Here is a 26189-nt window from a genome sequence, read left to right as displayed (position 1 = left end):
CACCACTACTGTCTGTGACGTCACTATGCCTCCAAATCCAGTTTCATGAGATTTGGTGACACCATAGGCAGTATTTGTGACTAGTCATGTGCTCTCTGCCGGTGTTTTCACCTGAAAAATAGCATTTGCGGGTATGTGAGCGTGTCCAGCACAATGACTGCAGGCACAGGTGTGTGTAGACATGCTCACATACCCACAAATGCTATTCTTCAGGTGAAATTGAAAAGGGTAAATTTTGGTACGGCTCAACATTTAATATTTCTAGATGCTCCCTATTCTATATTTACTTTTTGAGTTTAGTTCCACTTTGAATAAAATTAGGCAAATGTTTGAGGCAGCTCAGCCCAAAGAGAGTGCAGTCTCAAAAGTTTGCATTTTTATTTACCAAATCAAACATTAAATACATGTAACTTATTTCTTCCTTTATTTCCTGTCAAGGGAAACTATATGAAGAGAATGTACCAAAAGAGTTTCCCACAGAACAGTATAACACCCAATGTTTCCATGCTGTTAAAGTACACCTGAGCACTAAAAGTTGTCATGCTGATCCAATAGCTTTAAAAGGCTTTCCAGGCAAAGACCTAGAACAAGTATGCGGATCAGGATTTCTGACTTTAGAATCTGCATTCTTAAGCTGGCCATACACCTATACATCATTATCTGCAGATTTTCTATGGTCACATGGAAAAAGTGCAACAGATTCCTCCGTCAACACTAAACTGTGTGGATGGAGGAATCTCCCTCTGGCCATACACTTTACAACCATCGCACGACTTTTGTCTTGCGATGGTTGTAAAGTAATTAAAAGCTTGTACGATCTGCCCATCTTGGACAGGCAAATCGTACTTGCGATCATCGCAAGCCCGCCCCGCTGAGGGGAGGGCTTCCGATGATACCAATGCCGCACGGGCAGTGTGCGCTTGCGCACACCGGCCCGTGCGGCATTCGTCTCTCGAGAACGCCACTAACCCGCCAATCGTACGATTCTCGGCGGGTTTTCAAGCCTGCTCGGGAGACAAAAGATGTGCGACCGTACATTAGAAACGGCCGCACGCCTTCCAAACACCTGCCGATTATCGTACAATCGCGGGATTTCCCGTGATTATCGTAGGATAATCGTCAGGTGTATGGGCACCTTTAGGCTAAACTGAGCTTGCTGCAAGCACTGTTCAGGTATTCTGACAGGAGCCGCTGTCAGAATAGAAAGAAAAAACAGTAAGTGCTGAGGAGAAATCTGTTGTACTTTTTGTTCAGCTCGCAGGTTGAACGAAGAAAATATAACCGCATATGGCCAGCTTTAGGAATGGACACTACTATCCCTCTGCTCTTGGGAACATGTAAAGTAGGCCATATAATTTCCAACAGAAGGGCCATGCATTGCCAAGACACGTATTAGACGTTCGCTTACCTTTACTCTGTGGAGGATTCTGGCTTCGATCTCTCAAAATGTTAATTTCATACACGGCACCATACTGTTCAAACAGCTCCCTCAGCTCTTTTTCTGACCAGCTGCGAGGAATCTGTCCCACAAACATCTTGATGGAGTCGGGATCCGGGTGGTCTGGATGGTCCATGGTGCCGTTCATCTTCTTGGATCTGCAACAGAAGACAGTTGGCTCCTTCAAATGTCAGATAACAAAAACTCCAAGTAAAAGGAGTGAAAAGGGAAATGTTCTTCATGAGCTAACAGTGCACAGAGAGTTAAACAAAAGCTCCACATTAAGAGTTAATCGGGTGTGTCATGTATGGGACAATTACAGCACAAACAGGAATGTGAGAAATCAGCAAGAAAACATCCGTCCCCGCTACAAGATCTAACATCTGAATGTGGTCGGAGCACCATACACTCATACCCATGACCCCAGAGACAGGTGGAGGTGAATTAGCTGCTTAAAACAAAACAAAAGTGAAGTCACTCATGACATCAGACGACAAAAGTGTTGAGAAGTCCACGAAAAGGCACACACAAAAAAAAAAAAAAATTTAAAGCAGCGATACCTCTTGAATCTAGAGGGAGACGACTCAAACATGACACTTACACAGGATTGGAATTCAGAGAGCAATGATCCACCATCATCTCAGGCAGGAAATCAAGTTTAAATGAAGCCATGGTCTGTCTAATTTGCCCCCCTGGAATAAACACAAGACAGAGCTCAACTCCGCCCAGACAAGCTCAGAGAACAGATGAAGACACTACACCGAGCAGCAGGACAGGGGAAACATAGCACAAGGCCCCAGAGAACAAGACACTACGAGGGAGAGACGACAAGCAGAGTCCTCAATGAACCCAGCATTGGACAAGACACACGGAATGGACTGGGAAGAGGCACAAGGGGTGCAATAAAAAGTTTGTGTTCACTCTGAAAAGGGGGATGTTACCATGTGAAGGGAGGCTCAGTAAGGGCACAATGAAAATGCTGATGCACGGCGCTTGTTTTGTATGTTTTTCCCTGGCGAAGCAGTACTGAGTGCAGCATCAGATAAACAGAATGTCAGATCAATACAGATAGGGCTGAGTGACAGAGTGGAATGTCACCGAAGACTTGGTCACACAACCCCGCCATCACCCCACCGGAGACTTGGTCACCCAACCCGCATCATAGGAAACCTGGTCACACAACTAATCTCTTAAATCAGCCGGTACCAGTGGGGAAGAGAGACACTGCGACTGCATTGGCCCAGTGGGAGATTCCTCCATCCACACAGCTTAGCGTAGATGGAGGAATCTGTTGCACTTTTTCCATCTGACCACAGAAAACCTGCAGATAATCTATAGGTGTATGGCCGGCTTTAAAAAGGAGAACTATGGGGTCAGTTTTTCCCCATAGTTCTCCTTAGGGTAACGGGAGGACACAAACTAGCGTCCTCCCGTTACCCTAAGCTCAGTATACTGCGAGCTACAGCTCGCGGTATACTGAGGCGCCGCAGCCGGAGCAGATCCCGACGTAGATGACGGGATCCGCCCAGCTGCGTGAGTGACAGCTGGCTCTGCCTATCTAGAGGCAGAGCCAGCTGTACCCGCCCCCTCCCCCGTCCGTTCCGCCAGTCAGCGCTGGCAGATCGGAGCGGGGAGAGGGGAATCCAGCCCCTCCCCCTGTCACGGCAGAGAGCCGTGACAGGATCGAGAGGTGAGCGAACCTGGTATGTGTTCGCTCACCTCCCGATCTACTGAGCCGACCTGTGACGGTCTCATTGTCACAGGTCGGCTAGAACTATGAGGTGAGTGGAAATCACTCATCTCATAGTTCTCCTTTAAAGGGGCTGGTGAGTAAGTGGGTCTGTACTGCATGTAAAGGCCCCAACCCCTCCAAAGACTGATATCTCAGTACTAGGCAGACATGGGCATTAGAATCATGAGCCAGCTTCTTAATGGAACTCATACATGTCAATGGCCAAGTCCTAAAACCATTACAACTCCTCTATAACTCCCACCTTACATGGCTGAATTCCACAGCTATTCAGCATTTAAAGTGACACTAAACTCAGGAGTTAAATCTAAAAAATGCATTAAAACTACCTTAACTATTAACAAAAATGTGTATCACTCGGCTGTAGATACTCCAATCATCTCTGAATTGGTGCCGACACTGTCCTTCCTTCTGGAGGGGGGCTGCTTTTGTTCCCCATAGTCCCTGTGTGTATTGTAAAGTAGTCACCACTCCAAGCTCACCCCTGTGATGACTACAATCTCACATTTAGTTTACTAATCCGTATTGAGATTGTAGTCCATCACAGGAGCGAGCTCGGAGCGGTGACTACTTTACAACACACACAGAGAGACCATGGGGAACAAAAGTAGCCCCCCTCCAGAAGCAAGGACAGTGTCAGCACCGATTCAGAGATGATTTGAGGATCTACAGCCCAGTGGTACACAAATAAGATACATTGGTAAATTTTAAAAGTTCAGTCAAGTACCTCAAGTAGAACTCCTGGAATTAACTCATTCAGTGTCACTTTAACTGAAGTATTCAGAAGTGTGAGACTATCACCTAGTAAAGACCGTGTTGGATGCAAGTTCTGATGGGAGTACAACTCACACCTGCACCGACCCTGCATTTTATTGCAACCACTGTGTTGCAATGTAAATGGGACACAGAAAACAACTGTCCATGCAAGCCTGTGGTGACCTGCATTGATCCGGCGCAGTACAACGCAGGACACTGCAGTATGTGTGAACAGTCCCTAAGTGTGTAGCGCTGCTACTGAAAATGAATGACACTACAATGCTCATGTATAATGTTATACCATGGTGCCAGCAACAACGGTTTCACCGAAAAAAAGAAAATGAAATCCAGACAAAAATAAAAATGTGTTATTTAGTAGATTGTCAGATTGTTATTGCCGTCTGTGACCCTGTTACAGATTTCCCTTCACTTCCTGTCTGGTGAAAATGTTCTCATCAGGACAAAATTATTGACCGCAAAACAGAGCCACGGATTGCAATCAAAATCCAACAGGGATCCTAATCCCTCCCCGTTCTATCCGGAATTAAGTGAACATTCTACATGCAAAAGGTTCTTTGCCCAGTTCATGTAACTTCTCTATGTTTACATACTTGAAAAGCTTCAAAACTCACAAAAAAACTAATCTTAGCGGTCTCTTATATTAAAAGTAGCAGCAGATTTGTGTTAAAGCTTCACCTTGTGTACAGGCAGCCTATGCGTGCTGAACCAAACTTATATAAAACTGTATATATTTTATATTTACAAGAGTTGTCTACGTTGTCCTAGCCCAGGGGTAGCCAAACTCCGGCCCTCAAGCTGTGGTGGAACTACAAATCCCATGAGGCATTGCAAGATCACAGACATGACTCCCGGAGAGAGATGCATCATGGGATTTGTAGTTCCACCACAGCTGGAGGGCCGGAGTTTGGCTAGCCCTGTCCTAGCCCATCAAGAAGCAATCAGAGTCATGTGCGGTCCTTTAAAGCGGACCTTTACCCATATCTTTAAAATAACAAAGACACCTTTAGAAATGTTTAGTAATGACAATCTACAAACACATACTTCTAAGATAATTGCCGGCTTTGTATGCTTTGCAGACCTTATTTCTCTTTTCTTCCCCAAGTCTTCCGACAGTGGCCATGTTTACTAAGGGCAGATTACTAGCTCTTTTACTTCCTGGATTTCTGGCACATGTGACTAGACATGTGACCATCCACATCATCTCAGGGGAAGAAAATGCCTTGCCCTGAGATCTCATGAGATTACAGATGAGATTTCCCAATCCCAGTGTGCATTGCTTTGGCAAATTGAAGTCATTTTGCCCTTTCAAAGCAGGAAGTGAATGCTCTGCAAGTGTGACATGTCTATGTTATTATTAATCATCATACATAGTGGCAGAATTTGATGTTTGAGTGTAAAGGTATCGAGAAGCAATCAGAGTCATGTGCTGTCCTTTAACTAGATGGTAATCCTCGCCAGAACAAGGGCTCATAGGGATGAATTTATGAGCTCTGATTTTGCAGCGCTGGGAAACAAGCTGGTACGATGGAAAGCAGAACTACAGTGAGGAAATCGCTGCTGAAAGCCGCAGATCATAAAGTGCAAACTGCTGCTGACTGGCTGTTACAGGTTTCTGAAAAACTGAGCCATTTCTGACCAAACAATTTCCACAGATCTATTTGCATTGATCACCGTTACTTGGCCTATAAACCAGTTGTACCAGATTGTCCGGGTGACAGTTATGTCCCGGAGGCAGAAAGCAGTCCTGGCTTGTTGCCACCACAAAGATCGTTACAACACCAGCACAACCCATGTATCAAATAAGCAAGGAGGAGCGGAGGGTAAAGATATTCAGAGTATCAATACAAAACAAATTTAATAACAAATACAAAAAACAAGTTTAGAAAATTATATACTTTGTAGCCATTTTACAAACATTTACCTCTGACAGTCTTGAAATATTTAAATGTGAGGAAAATCCTATGAGACTGCTGTTAAAGCAACAAGTCTCTCCAATGGAAGACTTCCTCTCTCAATTTTTGGGGGATTTTCCCACATGCTCAGTCCCAGTGACAATGATCACTAGGACAAAAAGAGAATCTCCCAACCACATAGAACACACAGACAGCAATCCACAAAAAAAAAAAAAAAACTTTGGGTTAACATGACACCAAACATTACCCTTTTTTTACGATGCGTGTTCGGAATAGCGGAGGGAAACTGCGCGAACCCCCCGGCACAACTGGGGTGCCATTAAAAAATAATGGCACCCACAGGGCAATATGTTCACATCTTGGCGACTCCTGACCACGTGGCAATCTGCGCAGCAATCATGCACGATTGCTGCGCAGTGAGGTGTCGCCTAGGTGTACACCGGTCCTTAAGGTTTAACTCCCGAGTTTAGTGTCACGTTAGGTTGACTTATATGCAGCCTAATGATGCAGAGTTTTTGGCCTATTTCAGCACGTATGACTATTCTAAAGGATACATCATTGCGATCTGTGACATTGTTGAGTGACACGCAAATAAGGTCCAGAATTGTTAATAGTTAAGGTACTTGAATTTTTAAGATTTATCTCCTGCGTTTAGGGTCACTTTAAATAATAAACATGCATTCCTGATATTGTATCAACTATATGCTGAAATGTTATCTTTATTGTTCAACAACAACTCCTTAATTTCCATCTAGAATTTGATTCCAGGTCTGGCCTGCAGATCCATTTTCATGTTTATACTTATAAAAGTGGAACTGCATGTTACCATGACTAAAAGCTGCCACATAACTCAGTCAAATTACAAAAGTGATTACAAAAGCAGTGATGTCAGTACACAATGACACCAATGAATTACTAAGGGGTAACAAGTATTTTTCATACTTCTTGTGGCGGCCGGGTCAGTATTGTATGTGGAACTTTAATGGTGTACTTTACTCAAAATTAAAAATGAAGACTGTGCTTGGATCCACTTGCTGAGCTGCTTTGCAATCTGGCACATCCACTGGGTGATGCAGTACAATAGATATCCCGAGTACATATACTGAGTTGGAGACGTGGACAGCTATTATCCTCTATAGTACCTCTCAGAGGATGTGCTGGATTGCAGAGCTGCATTGGAAGCATCTGAACTCTGAAGCAATGTGGCAGCCCCAGGCAGTGTATATTACAGATAATTATATTTAAATGGCTGATGATGAGGTAGGCTGGGAGTGGAATCTGGATAATGCATTTAAAGGTGCACTTAACCTTTACGTGATGGTAAAACAGTTTCTCACTTTGCAGGTTGCTTGTGATATGGCTATTAACAACAAGTTACCCAGACCAGATATGATTGTACAGCTTCAGCATGCATTCCAAAACATAGAATACTACCCCTACCATACCCATCTCCAGCACTCCTTTATTTGGTGCCCTTGTTCATGCTGATAACTATTATCTCGGCAGCTTATGCACAACTGCTGGTTAAATTCCTACCTATCCAATACACCAGCATATTAAACCCCTTTTATTATCAGACCATTATTCAGTTTTCAGTGCTGTGAAAGTATGGCCTTGTAAAAATATGGGCAGACGTCGGATCCTTCCCAGCGGGTGGACATACATGTAAGCGATTTTTTTTTTCTGCGGGCGCGCGCGAGTAGAATCCCGCCGGGAAGGTAAACAGCCGTTAACGGCTGTTTTATACAAACGTTTGGCCGGCTCTATAACCTCGCACGGCAGCACACGCCCTTCCCCCCATTGTTGTTCGTTGCCGGTTATCCCGGGCACCGCAGGGGGAGAAAGCAGTGCCCGTGACCAAGAACACCGGCTGCTCGTACCTGCTCAGTGGCTGCTCTGAGAGAAGGAAGAGAGATCAGCATTTCCCCCACCGCTGAACTCTCCTTCTCTCTCTGAAGTCGGAAGCGATGTCTATTACATCACTTCTGCTTTTAGCTGTCATTTATCTAGCTGAGAGCCAGAGAAGAAGCTGATGAAGCAGATGTCTGCTTTATCAGCTTCTTTGAGGGTCCCTAGGTGACATTTGGGGTCTTAGGGACCTCTGATGTCTCCATAAAGAGGACCTGTCATTTTTTCTAGCTATCACATTGGGGGATTTTTAGCCCCCTATGTGATAGCAATCAAGTTAAGTGTAAAAGTAAAATTAAAAAAAGTAATATTAAAAAAAAAATTAAAAAAACAAAAAATGTTAAGTCCCTCGCCCCCGCACTAATACACGTAAATACACAAAAACAACGATTACGCCACGAACGTCGCAGTGGGAGAAATAATTTTAGGCCCATCAATCACTGATAACACTAAATTGATGAGCGTCACCTATGGCCAATTTTAGGCATGGCAGTTTTTTGCGATTTTGTAGGCGCACGCAATTTTAAAGTTTGACATGTTTGGTGTCTATTTACCCAACGTGACCCTGTCTTTTATTTCACCAAAAAATTGGATAATAAATGTTTTATAACATAATATAGGGAAAATGTTTTTTTTTTAAATCCGGTCCTTTTTTCATTATGTAGTAAAAAATAAAACCCCCGTGGTGATTAAATACCACCAAAAGAAAGCTCTATCTGTCCCCAAAAAAATGGTATAAAATTAATTTCAGTACATGACGGAATAAACGTCAGTCAAAGTACCGCAGCGCTGAATACTGAAAAAAGGCCTGGCCAGGAGGTGGGTATAAACACCCCTGTCAGCAAGCGGTTAAACCCCTTTCATTATCAGACCATTATTCAGAATTCAGTGCTGTGAAAGTAGGCTGAGAATTAGGATACACACTGTTAAAATTACAAACAAAATCAAATTCAGAACGTTTGTTCGAGTTTCTAATCGTTAATGGGGTCAAACCGACGATCGCTTTCCAACACAGTAACAAAAAAAAATTTGAAGGAGCATGTTGTAAACAATTCTAAAATCGTTCACATTTCTAGAATGATTGTTGTTTACCTTCGGAAACTTTGTTCCAAAATCAAATGTTGAGAAAAAAAAAACGAAAATTAAAACGAAATTTTGAACAAGCGGCGGGAAACCGTACAATGCGACTGGGGTGCCATTAGAAAACAATGGGACCCCCAGTGCGATCGGTTCACACCATGGCGACTCCTGACCGCACGACAATCCGCACGGAATCGTGCACGATAGCCGCAATGTGAGGTGTTGCCTAGGTGTGAACCTAGCCTGATGCTACAGAGAAAAAAAGAAAAACGCTTTAAAAGGATAACTATGGGGTTAAGGCTTTTCCCTAGGGTAACGGGAGGACACAAACTAGCATCCTCCCGTCACCCTAAGCTCAGTATACCGCAAGCTACTGCTCGCGGTATACTGAGACGCCGCAGCTGAAGCAGATCCCGACAATTATGTCTGGATCCGCCCAGCTGCGTGAGTGAAAGCTGGCTCTCCCTATCTAGAGGCAGAGCCAGCTGTCCTCGCCCCCTCCCCCGTCCGATCCGCCAGTCAGCGCTGGCGGATTGGAACGGGGAGGGGGGAATCCAGCTCCTCCCGTCACGCCAGAGAGCTGTGACAGGATCGAGAGGTGAGCGAACGCCGGTATGTGTTCGCTCACCTCCCGATCTACTGAGCCGACCTGTGACAGTCTCATTGTCACAGGTCGGCTAGAACTATGAGGTGTATTCCTTAGTTCTTTGCGGCCAGAGACGACGCTGCCAAGAAAGGAATCGTAAACACAGAATTTGCCAGCCGATAAAAGCAAATTGGCTCATTCTTTCATGTAACAACTTACAAAGACGAATAAAAGTGCTTTCCTTTGTAATAACAGCCTTCATCAACAGCCATCTATCACCCTCGTCTTATTCACACTTCTGGAATGAAATTGAGCACTTTACATAAAGACAAGCCCTTTGCTGCGAGTCAAAAACCACTTTACAGAAATCTGGCCAACTTCCACGGAGAGTCCGGCTATTAGTATAAAGTGAGAAAAATGTACTGCACCCGACAGACGATCTTTTTTATTACTATACAGTATTGTAAATCGGTGCACATCACAGTCATTCAGCTACAGCTTTCCCCTTTCAGGGCTGGTGCAGACTTTGCCGACCCTGGGACGCGCGTCCAGGGACAACGCGATCGTGTGCCTGTGCACACAGCATTTGCTGTGCGGTCCCACTGATATCAATGGGGTTATAACCGCGCAGCAATCGCTGAAAAAAAAGGTACATGTACCTTTTTTCGCCACACGACCACGCGGTTTTTTTAAATCTGCGATCGTATGGGTGGAATTGCGGCGGGAAACCGTGTAATCTGCCTGGGGCAACTAGGGTGTCATTAGAAAATAATGGCACAGCCAGCGCGATGGGTGGTGGTGTGAGATTCCGTGCATTATTGCTGCGCGGTCACGGATCACCTAGGTGTGAACCTGGCCTTAGACAATGTCCAACTGTGTCATTAAAATGGCCTCTGTCAAATGCACCTCCCAACCAGTCACATTTTTAGTGCACCCAATGATGAGATACCATCGGCCTCCAATCACATGCAGATCCTTCTATATCCCATGCATGTGTACTCGGCTTGTTTTAATCCTCTCCTCCATGTAACGGCGTGTCATATGATCTGTTATCGCCATGTGACCTTCCCTGTTGTAATATGAGAGTTTGCTATTCTCTAAAGAAAATAATAGAATTCGACAAATGATTTTGTATTTACCAGACAAATGGCACAGATGAAGAGCAATATAAACCCAACAGATGTTTCAAAACTTCTGTGTCTGGGCAGCTGCAGTGCAATGCATTTTGCCCCATCACATATAGCATTTGCGTTTCCTGCACGGGACGCAAATGCTATATGTGAAAAAACTGCACGGCTTCCGCTCGTTTGCGTCCATTATATAGCCGTGAAGGTGCTTAACCCGCCGTATTATCACGCTAACACTATTTTGGGGACCGTGCGGTTTCGTACCGTGCTGTCTCCGCAATAGTCTTAACAACGCACATTAAAGTGCATTGTTTTTTTCTGTTTGGAGCGACTCTGGGAGTATTCGTACAGCTGAATACACGCGGACAGCCGCCCCAGTGTGAATGGAGCCTAAGTCACGCAAATGTTTCTACTTGAGCTGCCCTTTATTGCTATGACTATGCCTGGCTTTACAACCCTTGTTTCTATATACACTCTATATGATATTCATGGCATATTTGCTTATCACAAACCCAACTTCCTGACAGGTATTATTTCCGATTGCTTCTCGCTGATCTTTTCCATGTCATTGCAAGTTCTAGATGAAAACACTGCAGTCTCCAAGATGAAACACCAATTAATCTTCTGGAAGCCAGAGACCAAAAAGGAAGATACTGTGTGTTGTCAGGATCTGCAATATACATATTTCTCTTTGCATGGGATTCCTGTAAGTTAATGTTATTGCAGCTGTGTGCATCCCCCACAGGGGGGATTTCAGCAAACCCCCCCCCACAAAAAAAAGACAGACAGCGACAGCTGCTGCGATGTTCCCCGATCAGTACTTGCAGCTGATGGGCTGCAGGCTCGGGTCACCCACGATTTTCCATACGGCTCCTTCAATCTTCTGATCGAGGAATGCCTGGTGGTATGGTGCCGACAGTGGTGCACACTGTGCTTATTTCAGTCGGTTCATCAACAGTTGTCTGACATTTGCATAGTGCATGACCAGCTTCAGCCACACAGCGCCCCAATTCCACCCCCACACTTATCAAGCTGGTTAAACTGACAAAGCCTGAAGTAAGTAATTGTTCTCTGTTGAAAATCCTGCCGTTTTCTTACTACGCATTCCATTCATTACAAACATACACTCTCAAAGGGGGTCACAGCAAGCCACTGCATTATACTTGAGCACAGCCACGGTACAGCGTGTACAGGCCAAAGAAACAAAACCTTTCAACATGCGCAAAAGCAGAAGATAAAAGGTCACCATGAACCTCAGGTTCCCCTCTGAGAGGTTTCTGATAACCATTTGTCTTGGTGACCATCTGAGAACAGGACAGAAATAAGGAAAATTGTCTGGTTTCAACATGTGGTTCATATTTGTGTTTTCTGCGGGGTATATATATATCTCATCTTTGTCACTTTAATAAAACGCAAGCCTGGTCATGTACCAACAAGAGTCGGCGCATTATTTAAAGACATACTCCAGCTGAAGCTTTTATTGTTGTTTTTGTCCAAAGAGTTTGGAAGGGTTAGAACCTCACTGACCCATGAAAGGGTGTCAGAAAGTGATGGGAACTTGTCTGCATTCGGAAGAGAACAAAGTACACTATTTAGCAGGAGGTAAAGGTTAGAAACCAATATTATTGCCGTCTGTTTCTTCAGGTTTTTTTGCCCCGCCCCCCCTCACCCCCCATTCTTGTCCCGGTGTCAGAGATAAGTGCAGGAAATCTACAAAACAATGACACAGATAGCAATGATATCCTTTAGGCTAATCATACATGCTCGAAATTCAGCCAATTACTGTTGACCAGACCGAAAACCGAGCCATGGGTGAACAAATAATGTATGGTATTTGTGTATCACTCGGCGGTAGATCACAAATAAGGTCCAGTATTGTTAAATGTTAGCGTACTTGAGTGTATTTTAAGATTTAACTCCTGAGTTTAGACCACGTTCACATTGGGGCGGGGCGGTTTAGCCGCACGGATCCACCGACCTGAACGATTCCATACATTGCTACGGGGACCGTTCATGCAACCGTGCGATCGGAACCGCCCCTCGCTAGAACTGCTCCCTGCACTATTTTTGCAGCACTCATCAGTGCGGTTTCCATACAGCCTTCAATGGAGACGGTCTAAACAGTACGGTTTGGGGCGTTTTTTTATTGCGTTTCAGCACTGAAACGCAATTAAAAACTCCCAAAACCTCCCTTTTGAGATCAGCGCAGTGACTGCGCTGATCTGCAACCGCCCTGGTGTGAATGGGCTCTTAGTGTCACTTCAATAACTAACCAAGTCAGGTGGAAGATTCTCCGCTTGCAGTGACTGCATCCTATCAGATGTAGTCACTGTTCAGGTTTTCAGGCAGCTGCATGAACTCAATGTCCAGCAGCAGAGCTTCTTCCATCAATATGCCGCTCAACATAGATGGGGGAATCTACTGAAAACCAAGTGTATGGCTGGCTTTAACCTGCTCGATCCAATACAAGATCATAGCTATGGCAGGACTTCCACTTTGAGAATATGACTACTACAAGTCATATATACAAAGACTGAGCCATGACAGATGCGGCGGGTCATCACTGCTCCCAATTTAGTTATCTTTCATTTAACATACCAGCATTTGCTTATTCCTCCAGCTTTCTTTATGGGAATGACTCATTGTGACTTTCCAATCTGCATGTTAGTTGCCGGTCAGTGAAACAGAATAAATTGGTGTCAGGCAGAGAGGAAGAAGCCGGTTATTTTAGGATGTCGGTAATGGCAGACCCTTATTTCTCTAAGTGCAGCTTTCCTTTAATGTGCTGGAGCTGCCATGGTAACATGCAAAAAAATGTTACAGCTTAGCTGTATAGAAGGCCGGGCGTAAAGTGCGTTTGGAGGGAAATCAGTACATTTCTACATCACATTTCCCTGTTTTATCTCTTTACAAATGCTGCAAGTATAAAAAATACCTATTGATCCTGACAGATATCCAGTTAGCTCCAACCATACTATGCATTCCGTCTGTGCTGCAGTGCACTGCCAACATTCTTACCCGACATACCCAGTTCTCTTCTGTGGTCTACAGAACACTCCTCCATGACATGGAGATGAAGGGGGAGTTCGGTAGTCCTACCATGTCCTTCCTAGGGTGGCAACGCTGCTCCCCCAGCTATACAGTACAGTGAGCGAGCATTCTCACCCTGGTACTGGAAGTGTTACTGTCATCTTTTTATTATACCTCTTTATCCTGGACAAACCGAGCCTTTGTTTAAAAGGTAAATAGAGATATCTCCTGATTTGTTTTGTTTTTTATCAAAAGGAAAACTGGCCCAAAATATTTTACATTCTTTTTTAAACTTTAGCTGTATATGCTTCTAGCCATCACCATGACCCACCACCAAAAATAAAAGGTTCCTACCCCTGACATACCACATATCTGTAACATTATTTGGTGTCTGTACCCATAATGGGGCTCTGCAACAGTAGTGCACATTTCGCTTTTTTTTTTTTAACCTAAAACACTGAGGGGAATTCATCAAAACTGGAGCAGATCAAATCTGGAGCAGCTGTGCATGGAAACCAATCAGCTTCTCTCTTTCATTTTCAAATCTTAACTGAACAAACGGAAATGAGAAGCTGATTGGTTGCCATAGGCAACTGCTCCAGTTTTGATAAATTCCCCCCACGGACACAACATTTTTATATTGTAAGCCCTCACGGGTAGGGCCCTCCTTACCATCTTGTCTTGAATTGTGATTGTAATGTCTTCCTTATATTGTAAAGAGCTGTGCAAACTGTTGGCGCTATATATATCCTGTACAATAATAATAGTCACAAGTGTCAGCTGACTATAGATTTTTCTGCATCTGACACTTCCAGGAAATACAGATTTCTGGTCCCCATCTGTACACTATGGCTATTCCAGCTGCCCATTATGTCACTACAGGACACAGTGGTAAACAAGTGGCTGGCGGAAGGAACCACAGAGTGTAGTGGGGAGAATTGGGCATTTGACTCTCCTGGAAGTGTTAGGTGCAGCAGAAATCTTCAGCCAGCAAAATTTTGAATGGCAGCAGAGGAAGTAGGATAGGTATGTATTAAAAGATGTCTGCTCAAGGCACCGTGTTATTGTTTAATTTTTGTGCCGGATCCCTCTGATGCTCTGTCTTCCGCAGCCACAAAATGCTTACCCCGCTTTTACATACCCAATCCTCCCAAACCCCCCAAAGTACTCATTGCTGTCTATCATCTTATCAGGTACAGGAAGGAATTACTGTAAATCTATATACACTTCAATGCCATGAAGAAAAGTCAAGTAACTAACAGCTTGTTATATGAACTGTGCATGTGCTACACAGTGTATATTTCAAAAGGCAAAAACATAGAAAGGTTTGGCAGTTTTCCATTTGGCATGTCAAGGAGATTTAAAGCCTTCTAATATTATAATGAATGCTGGAGGCAGTTTTTAGAAAACTACTACTTGTGAAAAGTGATGAGCACCACAACGCCTGGGGACTAATAAGAGTCTACATGAAAAACTACACATTCACAGCCATAGGACAGTGAATCATATGGCCGCATGCACACTGCTATATAATGGTAACAAGTGTTACCACAATGCATGAGAACGCACATTGTGCATGTTGGTGTGCTGCGGCACTACTATGCATTGTGCTGCAAAAAACGATGCATGCACGTGTGTGTTTTGGTGCTTCAGGCAACCCATTTAAATGCAACACACGACATGCTGCACAATAATGAAATCACACAAAATGAATGGGCCTAAAGAAGCCACAGAATTTACCATGATCATGTAATTCCAAGACATCTCACATACTTTTCAACGCAGTGTGTCACTCCAGTCAACATTGATTTAAACTTTGTCAATCATATAACAGCTCTGCCAGGGGCTCAGATGGTGACATCTCTGCTTCAACCCAGCAGCCTGCCATGGTGATTACCATACAATGCTATGGGAAGGTTTTTTGTTTAAATGAATGGTCTGGCAGCAGGGTCTCTAATTCTATATGTATACAGAGGAAGCCAAATCTACTCAGTACCTACCGTGCACATGCAATGCTCTTCGATTAGCAGGTCTGCACCTGCAACGATTGCCCTTTACTGCTCCATCCTTTCATCCGATCAGACTGACTGAACCCAATAGTATCCATACACTACTAAAGTTTATATCACTAGCTCAAGGCCGACCACTATCTCCAATATACAGATATCAACATAAGGGAGAATCAACAAATTTCTTATCAAATAGGAAGAAAATAATGAACAGTAAGCATGTGACTCTCTATAGCAGGGGTAGATGAACTCCAGCCCGTCAGCTGAGGTACAACTACAAATCCCATGAGGCTTTGCAAGACTGACTAAACTGAAGCACACGTAGAATGTATCCTTAGACAATTCAGTGACACTAAACTCAGGAGTTAAATCTGAAAAGTACATTCAAGTACCTTATTAACAAAAATTTATCTTATTTGTGTATCACTCGGCTGTACATACTCAAATCATTTCTGAATAGATGCCAACACGGTCCTTCCTTCTGGAGGGTGGCTACTTTTGTTCCCCATGGTCCCTGTATGTGTTGTAAAGTAGTCACCGCTCCAAGCTCACTCGTGTGTGTGTTGTAAAGTAGTCACAACAAGCTCGCTCCCGTGATGGACTACAATCTCAATACAAATTGGTAAACTAAACATGAGATTGTAATCCATCACAGGAGTGAGCTTGGGGGGGTGGCTACTTTACAACACACATAGGGACCATGGGGAACAAAAGTAGCCCCCCTCCAGAAGGAAGGACAGTGTCAGCTCCAATTCAGAGATGATTTGAGGATCTGCAGCTGAGTGATACGCAAATAAGATACATTTATGTTAATAGTTAAGGTACTTGAATGTATTTTTAAGATTTAACTCCTGAGATTAAACCCCGTTCACAACGGGGCTGTTCAGCCGCACGGATCCGCCGACATGAACAATCCCATACATTGCTATGGGGACCGTTCATGTGACCTCGAGATCCAAACCGCTTCCCGCCTGAATTCCTCCCTGCACTATTCTTGGTAGGCTGTACGCAGCATCTATGGATCCCAGTTGGCGGAAAAACGCCGGTATTCACATTATACAGGCTCAGCCGTCCGTCCGTGTGCATGAGCCCTAAGACAGCAGCTGTGCAAAACAGTCCAACAAGGAGCCACATTAACACATTCCTGTACAGAATTGTTTAAATCTGCCTGGATGAAACCGAACAGAACATTTTTTGGTCATTCCTGTAAGAACATGTACCACCTATGAAGCAAGAGATTAGGGGGTATCGACCAAACCCGACAATTCCTTTGCAAAAGGAATTTTAAAAAACCACAACACTAACAGGACCGTTACAAATATTAAACTTACATCAATGTTCTCTGAATTCGTTAGAGTGGCCCGGAGCTCTGGAGACCCCGATATTCAGATTGGTGCCTGTGGAATGTAAAAAGACATTTGTAAAAGACGAGGAAGGCCACAAAACACAAGAACGCACAACCTTTTCCATTCAAAGGACATTTCATACCGAGCTTCTCTCCTACCAGACTTCATTCTGAGCTATTTATTCATGGTAATGTATGGAGATTTGTGTAACACATAGAACATGCACGGTGGGCTGAGGACAATGTCACCACTCACTTGGAGCATTGCTGACAATAAATATAGTTATTTGACGCAGTGTAGCGGATTTAGCCAAGCACAAAGTGTTTCAAGGGAATGTAGTGTATTCTTAATAAGCCCATATTTTGAATTATTTTTGCAACGTTTACCTTAAAATATATATTTTTGAACACGACAGACATTTTTGCCATGCTTGCACAATCATATTTTTGTAATAAATATAGGAGATCTCCAGATTGGCCAGTAGAGGGAGCCGTCAATGGCCGAGTATAATTAAAGAATCTCAAAAACGAAAGCCGAAATGTGAATATGTTCCAGCTAACCAGTCCTTCGATGCTGTGGCTGCATTCATGTTCTTTAGCTAGAACATTTTCTGCAAGAACAGGAAAATGCAAGCTGTTGGTAGAAATCCAGTACCCCTGATAATTTCTGTGTACGAAAATCTCAAAATGATATCCGCATTCCAAGGCATCATGTGAATAACACAACCAGATCTAACCATGTAACCGAGATGGAGAGTAGGGGGTTTTTAAAGCCCAAATCAGGAGAGCAGCCTAGGGTGACAACACTGCTCCTCCATAGACAGTGCAGTGAGTGAGTGTTGTCACTCCAGGACAGGAAGTGTGGTTTTTGGCAGGATCACCAGGTGAAAATAAAGGGGGAAAAGGCATACATAAAAAAAACTAATCAAGCCACCATGTCTGGGGACTGCTGCCTGCCATATCATGAAACCAGATATGTACGTCAGTGACGGTGTTCTATCAAAAGATCCAACTCGTCAAAATCTCCAACTACCTCACTGCTGGGTACTTGCAAGTTGGAGATTTTAACAGACGACGTTAGACTGCAAAACACAAAGACTCACAGAGCTCCGTACAGCTGCATTTTAACAATATTCAGCAGGTAGAAAACTCGACAAGTATTCTGAAAACGCTATGCGCGAATGTGCACTGCAACTGTACAGACCTCCAGTCTTTCTGAGCACCGGAAGTGAGGTAGTTGGAGATTTCGATGAGTTGGAGCTTGCGATAGAACACCAAGTAATATTTTTTTTTATTTCTTTATTCAAGGTATTTATAGAACACTGTCAATTTACGCAGCACTTAACATCAGTCCATGCCCTCAAAAAAGCTTACAATCTAAGGCCCCTGTCTCACATGCATACATACGAGGGGCCAATTTAGACAGGAGCCAATTAACCATGCCTTTGGTGTATGGGAGGAAACCATAGTGCCGATAAGTGTCCTGACCGGGATTTGAACCAGGGACCCCCAGTGCTAACCACTATGCCAATTATGCTGTATGTAATAGAAGTAGTATAGGAATGAAATTCTGGAGCTTGCATGAAACAAGTCAGCAAAGGCAGCCCTCTTATCTCTATAAGCCACAAGGTGAATTTTAGTGCCTCTAGAGTGTCTTTTCAGAGAGCAGATATTTTCAACATCCGAGTCATTTTTGTCCAGACTTCCTCATTTTTACTTCCTTTTTTTTCGCTCTGTATTCTGATGATTATACTTCATGTACAGGTATGTAAGCTTCTGTCTATTTAGCATTTGACATCAATTCAGTGACTGCTATTAAAGAATACCAGAGAAACACAAGCACTCTGCTAAGGAAAAGCCTACGCATGCAATGACAACCATAACTGTGCCCAGGTACATGTATGTTTATTAACAAACACTTACTGAGAAGATATTTACATTCGGCTGGCTGCTTCTATACTCGAACTCTAAAAATACCATGCTTTCCCTTTAACAGAGCAAATTCCACCCAACCCTTAAGGCCTATTCACGCTGGTGTGATGTGTTAATCGAACGGTTCTGTGCAATTAACGTATTGTATTACACAACGCACCTACCGGGTGTCAACACTGCAGGGGGAGGTTTTTTTTCCCATTTGAATGGCACCACAAAGCACCTCCCACCTACAATGTGATCATTCGCACCACAATACAAAGCATTGAGTTTAAAAAAAAGTATTGCATGCTCTACTCTTTTTTTTTACCACACGCTATTGCAGCAGGACACGTTGCAGCACGATCGATCCCATTGTAGGCAGGAGGTGCGTCATTCACATGACTAGCAACACATCATACCTCCTGCACGGTTTACACACATTGTGCGTTATGGTTCATCAATTGCACAGAACCGCGCGATAAACGCATTGCGTCAGTGTGAATGGGCCCTACGTTGGGTGGAATTTGCCCTTAAGCTGTATCTAAAGGCCAACACAAAAATTTATTATATAACCGTAATATACAATACCAGTCCTTAGATGTGGTGGCTGTATTGGTTTTTTTTTTCCTATCTGGTGATCATGTTAATTTCCTGTCCTAGGGTGGCTACATTAACTCCACTGTATCTATGGAGGAAGCCATGGTTGTCAACCAGACAGAGCTTCAAACGTATTCACTTCATCTCCATTACATGAAAGGGGCAACTAGTTTACAGAAGGGAAATAACATTGTTTGTCCCTTTCAGTTCAGCTCACAGGAAGTGACAAGGAAACTGATATTTTTAACACGATCGATGGGTCTTTTCCTGTACTTGCTAAAAATGTTCTTAGCCTGAAAAATGAAAACCAAAGCCAGCCATACACTTAGGCTGCGTTCACACCTGACCGTTTTGTAGGGCGTTCTACGCTCGACGAACGCTCTACAAAACGGTCAAAAATATAAATTGCATTGTAGTCAATGCCCTTGTTCCCACCTCGCCGTATTTCCGCCCGTCCCTAACGCCCTACAAAACGGGCCACGCCTGAAAAGGTCCCGGGACTACTTTGGGCCGTTTTGTAGGGCGTTTTCCATTTGGATACTGCCAAGTAGCCTTTGGAATCGCGCAACTTTTTTTACCGTGAATCGCGGTAAAAAACCGTGTCACGGTCGCGCGACAGACGCGCATATTACAATACGCCTAGGTGTGAATGGGGCCTTAGAGATTATCTGAAGATTATCTATGGTCAGATGGAAAAAGTGCAACAGATTCCTCCATCTACACTACACGGTGTGGATGGAGGAATCTCCCACTGGGCCACGCTTCAGTATCTTGCTAGTCGGCCCCGTTGGCTGTCACAATACCTGAACAAGCTGATTGGATGCAGGGAATGTTCAGGTATTATGACAGCCAGCGGGGCCGACTAACAAGATACTGAAGCTTGGCCCAGCGGGAGATTCCTCCATCCACACAGTTTAGCGTAGATGGAGGAATCTGTTGCCTTTTTTCCATCTGACCACAGAAAATCTGCAGATAATCTATAGGTGTATGGCCAGCTTAATGCAGCCAACACATCTAAGGCCCCATTCACACTGCGCGATATGCAAATTGCGCGTTTGTCGCGCGATTTGCATTTTGCGCGATATCGCGAGATTTGCCGCGCGATATCGCGCAAATGCTTTCATTGAAAGCATTTGAATCACGGCAAAATCCGCTCCAAAAAGGGTCCTGCTGTAGCCACACACGACCCTTTGCCCCATTGAGAAGCATTGGAGAGCGATATCGCGCGGTAATTTAAATCGCTCAATGTGAACGGGGCCTAAGGAAAGCGAAGCTGTTCTATATTAACATTTTGTTCTTGGGTTTAGATATCCTTTAAACTCCAAAGCAGAAATGTACAATGTTATTGACATGAGGCTGAACCGAAGCAATATGTGGAAATGACACATTATTACTTCACCACATTCATTTGTAGGCAACCTCCATCATATGAAACATTAAACTGTTTTCATTACAATTTTTTTTATGGAATCCGATCCAACTGTTCAGTCCCTTTAGTTCAGCAAAAACCTTCTATTAGATCATATTTGTATTAAACATTTTATGGATGTCATTAACTTGCAAAAGCCTCCCTTGTTTACACATCCCAAAGCCCTGAGACTGCTGCTGGAAACCGCCATGCTGAATGTGATGTCATCAGCCCCAGGAAACTCAGAGTGACACTCTATAGCAGGAGAAGACCAACTCGAGCCCGCCAACTGTGGTGAAACTACAAATCCCATGAGCCATTGCAAGACTGACTAAACTGAAGCACACGTAGAATGTAGTCTTAGACAATTCAGTAACACTAAACTCAGGAGTTCAATCTTAAAAATACATTCAATTACTGTAACTATTAACAAGAATGTATCTTATTTGTGTATCACTCGGCTGTAGATCCTCAAATCATCTCTGAATTGGTGCTGACACTGTCCTTCCTTCTGGAGGGGGGCTACTTCTGTTCCCCAAGTCCCTGTGTGAGTTGAAAAGTAGTCACCGCTCCAAACTCGCTCCTGTGATGGACTACAATCTCATGTTTACTTTACTAATTTGTACTGAGATCGTACTCCATCACAGGAGTGAGCTTGGAGCAGTGACTACTTTACAACACATACAGGGACCATGGGGAACAGAAGTAGCCCCCCTCCAGAAGGAAGGACAATGTCGGCACCAAGTCAGAGATGATTTGAGGATCTACAGCCGAGTGATACACAAATAAGATACATTATTGTTAATAGTTGAGATACTTGAATGATGTATTTTTAAAATTGAACTCCTGATTTTCGTGTCACTTTGAAGCATCCAAATCATGTGAATGCGATTTTCTATTTTTTAACCAGGAAGAAAAAAGCAAAACTTATAAAAACTACGCTGTGGCACACCGCCACCTGACACCGAAGAATGAACGCATTTCCAAGCACCATAGAGAAAACAGCCTTGGGGTGATGTCAGATGAGAGGTTTTGCAGGCAGCAATTTATTTATTTTTTGATCCTAAGAGGGAGGGGGAAAAAAAAAGGATTTCTGGATGCAAGTTGCTGGGGATAACTTGTTTAGTCACACTTGCAGCATTATTTGTGGGTGGAGGGGATACTTTAATCTGACAGGAAAGCAGGCATGAAATTGCTGGCAGAAAGCGATGTCCTATGACAGTGACCTTGCCCCGGGGGGGGGGTGAGGGGGGGGAGGCAGCAGTGAATTTGTAATATATGCAGGAAAAAAGCCATAACAAAAAAAGACACAAAGAATCCCTCAGAAAGGCCAGGCAGATGCTCTTTCTCTGCACAGCACATACTGTACAATGTGTGTATGGGGAGATCTACCATGCATGGTGGGGTAGAGATAGGGCACAGGGACATAGTGTTATATGAGGTAAATGAGCATGGAACAGAGGAGGGATGTCTTAAGCTGCCATACCTGGCTGAAATTTTGGGGGCGATTTAGCAGGAATCGGAACAAATTCTAATCATTGGCGGCCTTACAAGCACCACCCAACTTAAAAACCAGGAGGAAAATGATCAGAAGCAGTCACTGCTCGACAGCACCGTGGGTGCCACAGCTCCTGAATACAATAGCCAGCAGCAGGGATAGCTCCATTCATGCCGTTTAGTGCCGAAGGGCATCGTGGAGCGTGCAGTAGCAAGTAATCAGTGCACATTTGTTCAGGGACAGAAAGGAATCTAAGGCTCCATTCACACAACGCGCTAAACATGAGGAACAATGCATTCCGTTGTGCATTGTTCAGACTATAGCAGCGTACGCGTGGCATGGTCCCACAAAATAGTCCAAGCGCGTTTTTTTGGGGTCGATTCCACGCGTTTGCAGCTAAAGTAATAACCCCAAATGCGCGCGTATGTTAAAAAGTTACGTGTTTTTAGGGCTGCAACAACTAATCGACACAAACGATGATTGAAAAAGTTGTCAACTTTTTCAATCATCGATTAATCGACTTCCGATTGGCTGGCCCTGTTCACCACAGACGCTGCGCGCCACACCTCCTCCTCCCCACTGCCAGACCCGCATCCACGCTGCACACGCCTAATGTATTGCTGGGATTTGTATTCCTCTATAGCTATGGTACATTGTGCTGTATATTATACAGAGCAATGTACCATCAGCTATAGAGGAATACAAATCCCAGCAATACATTGTACACTGTATGTATAATGTATTGCTGGGATTTGTTGTATCCCTATATAGCTGGTGATATTCTGCATTAATAATACATTATACAGAGCAATGCAGGATACCACCAGCTATAATGTACTATTGCTGGGATTCGGTGTATTCCTCTATAGCTGGTGGTATTCTGCATTGCGCTGCATAATGTACTATTGCTGGGATTTGTAGTCCTCTATAGCCGGTGCCATTCTGCATTCATTGCTGTATAATTTTACACTTTTCATTTCACTATATTGCACACCACACTATCTTTTTTACTTCCACCGCTCCAAGCTTGCTCCTGTGATGCACTGCAATCTCAATACAAACTAGTAGTCCCATCACTGGAGCCATTTTTTTAAAATGTATTTTATTTTTTGTATCCGATTAATTGAACTTAATAATCGGCTAACTAATCGATTTTGAAAATAATCGTTAGCTGCAGCTCTACGTGTTTTCAACGCAGAAACGCCATATGTGAATGGAGCCTGAGTGTGGGGAAGAGATTTCAGGGTCTGTGGACAGAGGAGGGGAATCGGGGGGCAGAGGAGGGGTGTTGTAGGGCAGAGGACAGTCTGAGTATTAGTGCAGGGACAGCGGGCATTATAGGGTAAATGTGGGGGACAGAGGACAGGTGATATTTGGGTTACAATGTGTGCAAAAGAGGAAGGGACAGCTGGCAATCACCGCATCCCAGGGGACCAGGACAGCGGGCAATCATCGCATCCCAGGGGACCAGGACAGCGGGCAATCAGCGCACCCCGGGGGACCAGGGCAGCGTGCAATCAGCGCACCCCGGGGGGACCAGGGCAGCGGGCAATCAGCGCACCCCGGGGGGACCAGGGCAGCGGGCAATCAGCGCACCCCGGGGGGACCAGGGCAGCGGGCAGTAGGTGTACCCCAATGCACGAGGATAGTGAGCAGCAAACGCACGTCGCGGCACGAGGACACTGGGCAACCAGGGCACGCCTCGGCCAAGTATAATGTGCAGTCAGTGCTCCCCATGGCCCAAGAACAGCAGGCAGTCAGCGCACCCCACAGGCTAAGGACAGCAGACAGTCAGAGCACCATCAGTAGTACACCCCCAGGCATAGGATAATGAGAAGCAATCTGTGTGTAGATATAGAGCAGGCCCCCCGGGCCAAGAAAAGTGGGCAGCCAGCACACCCCACAGCCTGAGGGCAGCCAGCGCACCCCACAGGCCGAGAGACAGCAACCTGTGTGTAGATACAGAGCGTGCACATACACAAGTGAGGGGACAGCTAACAATCTATCTATACACACACATGTGGAGATGGTTATATACACACACACACATATATATACACACACATATATATACACACACACACACTAACGGGCCATGTATATAGGAAGGGACAGCAGGGAGGCATATAAGGGAACATATATGTATATACAGGCACACAGTAACAGCGGGAGGGAAGTGTGCAATGTGGACAGCCGGGAATGGTCTCGCAGTGGCGGCCAGGGATTAAGGCCGGTCTCCGCCATGGTGCACAGCTCTGGGTACGGTCGAGGTAACTGAGGCAGGACAGGCCGCAGCCGCCAGGGGAGGGTCCCGTTATCCGGTAGGAGGGGGGGGTGGGGCGGACTCCGAGGTCCCGTTACCCCGGGGAAGATAGGGCCGCCGTGGAAGCAGAGGACACTCCCACACCCGTAACACACCGAGGAGACCCCCGGGGACATTTCCCTCCCTTCCTCCCCGCTTACCGCTCTCAGTCTCCGGGTCACGCTCCTCTTGCCGTCTCCCTGCGCACAGAGGATCCAAAATGGCGGCACTTCCGGGCGGATCCACCAGGCGGTCTGTAGGGGGGGAAGCGGGGGGCAGCGTGAGGCGACCAATAATGGGCGGGGGCGGGGAGACGCCGGCTGATAGGACGCCAGCCACAGGGGGCTGCCTGAGGCGCCTGTGCACTACAAGTGCCAGCCTGAAGCTCATGGCTGTGTGTGATATCAGTCCTACACTCTACATTACATCGTGTCCCCAGCCTTCCGCTGTGGCCCTCTGCGGGGTATAAACCCCTATTTCCTCTATAATAAATACATTCCCCGGCCTTCCAAACAGATACCTTACAAATCAGAATTTATAATGTGTATTGATGAGGTCAGATCGTGCTTATAAAACCACCTGCGAATAATCAATATCCGTCGCTAGTAGCAACCGATTGCACCGATTTGGGGGCAATCAGTTTCTGCTACATTTTATTGCTCCCTATGTTTTGCAATTGATCGCTAGTTAATATTGATCAATTTTAGTAGGATGGTCGCCCTCACAAAAATGCCCAACAGCGCTAAACGGCCAGAACAGACCAGAATTATTGGCTCCCCGGGTGCTATTCGCACTAGCACATGTGCCCATCATGGCAGATCTATATTAGCCATGCACGCTTACATTTCTCTTATTCATCACCATGGGGCCGAATGAAAGGAAATCGATTGATTCCCCCATCCATGTTAAACTGCGTCAATGGTGGAATCTCCTTTGCTGGGTATTTTATTCAGTCAGCCGGCGCACCTAGCGTATGTTACAGTGTACTAGTCGTATTGCATTGTCATTCATTTGAATGGCTCCCCAACATATTCACCGGTCCATGCCCCTCTCTGGAGGGGCGTCGGGCGCCATTTAAATGAGTCCCCTGCCTCATAGAACCTGGACCATTGGACCATCTCATTAAAAACTTTCCGTGCAATATTCATCTTCATCCCAGAACTGTCCACCATTAAGATGGCGACCAGCATCATTCAACCCACTTCCTCTGAGCTCCGGCTGTCATGGACCCGCCCCTCTCAGCCTGTGACTGGACAGTGAACGGAAAAGCAGCACAGTGATCAGCTTTCTCTCTGCTTTCTCCTAAGAGCGTGCTCATTGCCAGCACATGTACTAATTGGCCAGTTTTGCTGCTTCTTCCTCCCGCACTCCAGGCCTGCTGTAAAAAAAGTTGTATGCTTTGATGTGCGTTCATGGAACACATCAAAAGTGTGCAACCCACTTGCGCTGCCATTACTAGGTAATGATACCCCTAAGGGCTGGTGCACACCTAGGCAATGTATCGCGC

The 26189-nt window shown here is 44.9% G+C and overlaps 1 protein-coding gene across 6 annotated transcripts in view; it reads right to left on the bottom strand.

The window, feature by feature from the left end:
• Positions 1-25044, bottom strand: part of CELF1 (CUGBP, Elav-like family member 1) — a 51798-nt gene extending 26754 nt beyond the window's left edge. For 3 of the 6 annotated variants that reach the window (XM_018559732.1, XM_018559734.1, XM_018559737.1), the window contains exons 1-4: positions 24844-25043; positions 16950-17015; positions 2040-2130; positions 1409-1596 (exon numbers count right to left, since the gene is read on the bottom strand). In XM_018559732.1, coding sequence (XP_018415234.1) covers positions 1409-1596; positions 2040-2110 — 259 coding nt within the window. In that variant the 5' untranslated portion in view covers positions 2111-2130; positions 16950-17015; positions 24844-25043. Of the gene's footprint in view, positions 1-1408; positions 1597-2039; positions 2131-16949; positions 17016-24843 lie in introns of all 6 variants that reach the window. The other 3 variants (XM_018559733.1, XM_018559735.1, XM_018559736.1) reach the window with 2 other exon arrangements.
• Positions 25045-26189: the final 1145 nt, after the last annotated feature.

This window comes from Nanorana parkeri, unplaced genomic scaffold, assembly GCF_000935625.1.
Source record: "Nanorana parkeri isolate BGI_ZX_2015 unplaced genomic scaffold, ASM93562v1 scaffold414, whole genome shotgun sequence".
Lineage (NCBI taxonomy): Eukaryota > Metazoa > Chordata > Amphibia > Anura > Dicroglossidae > Nanorana > Nanorana parkeri.
Note: the sequence above shows the minus strand (reverse complement) of the source record. Positions and strands in the feature narration are given on the sequence as shown.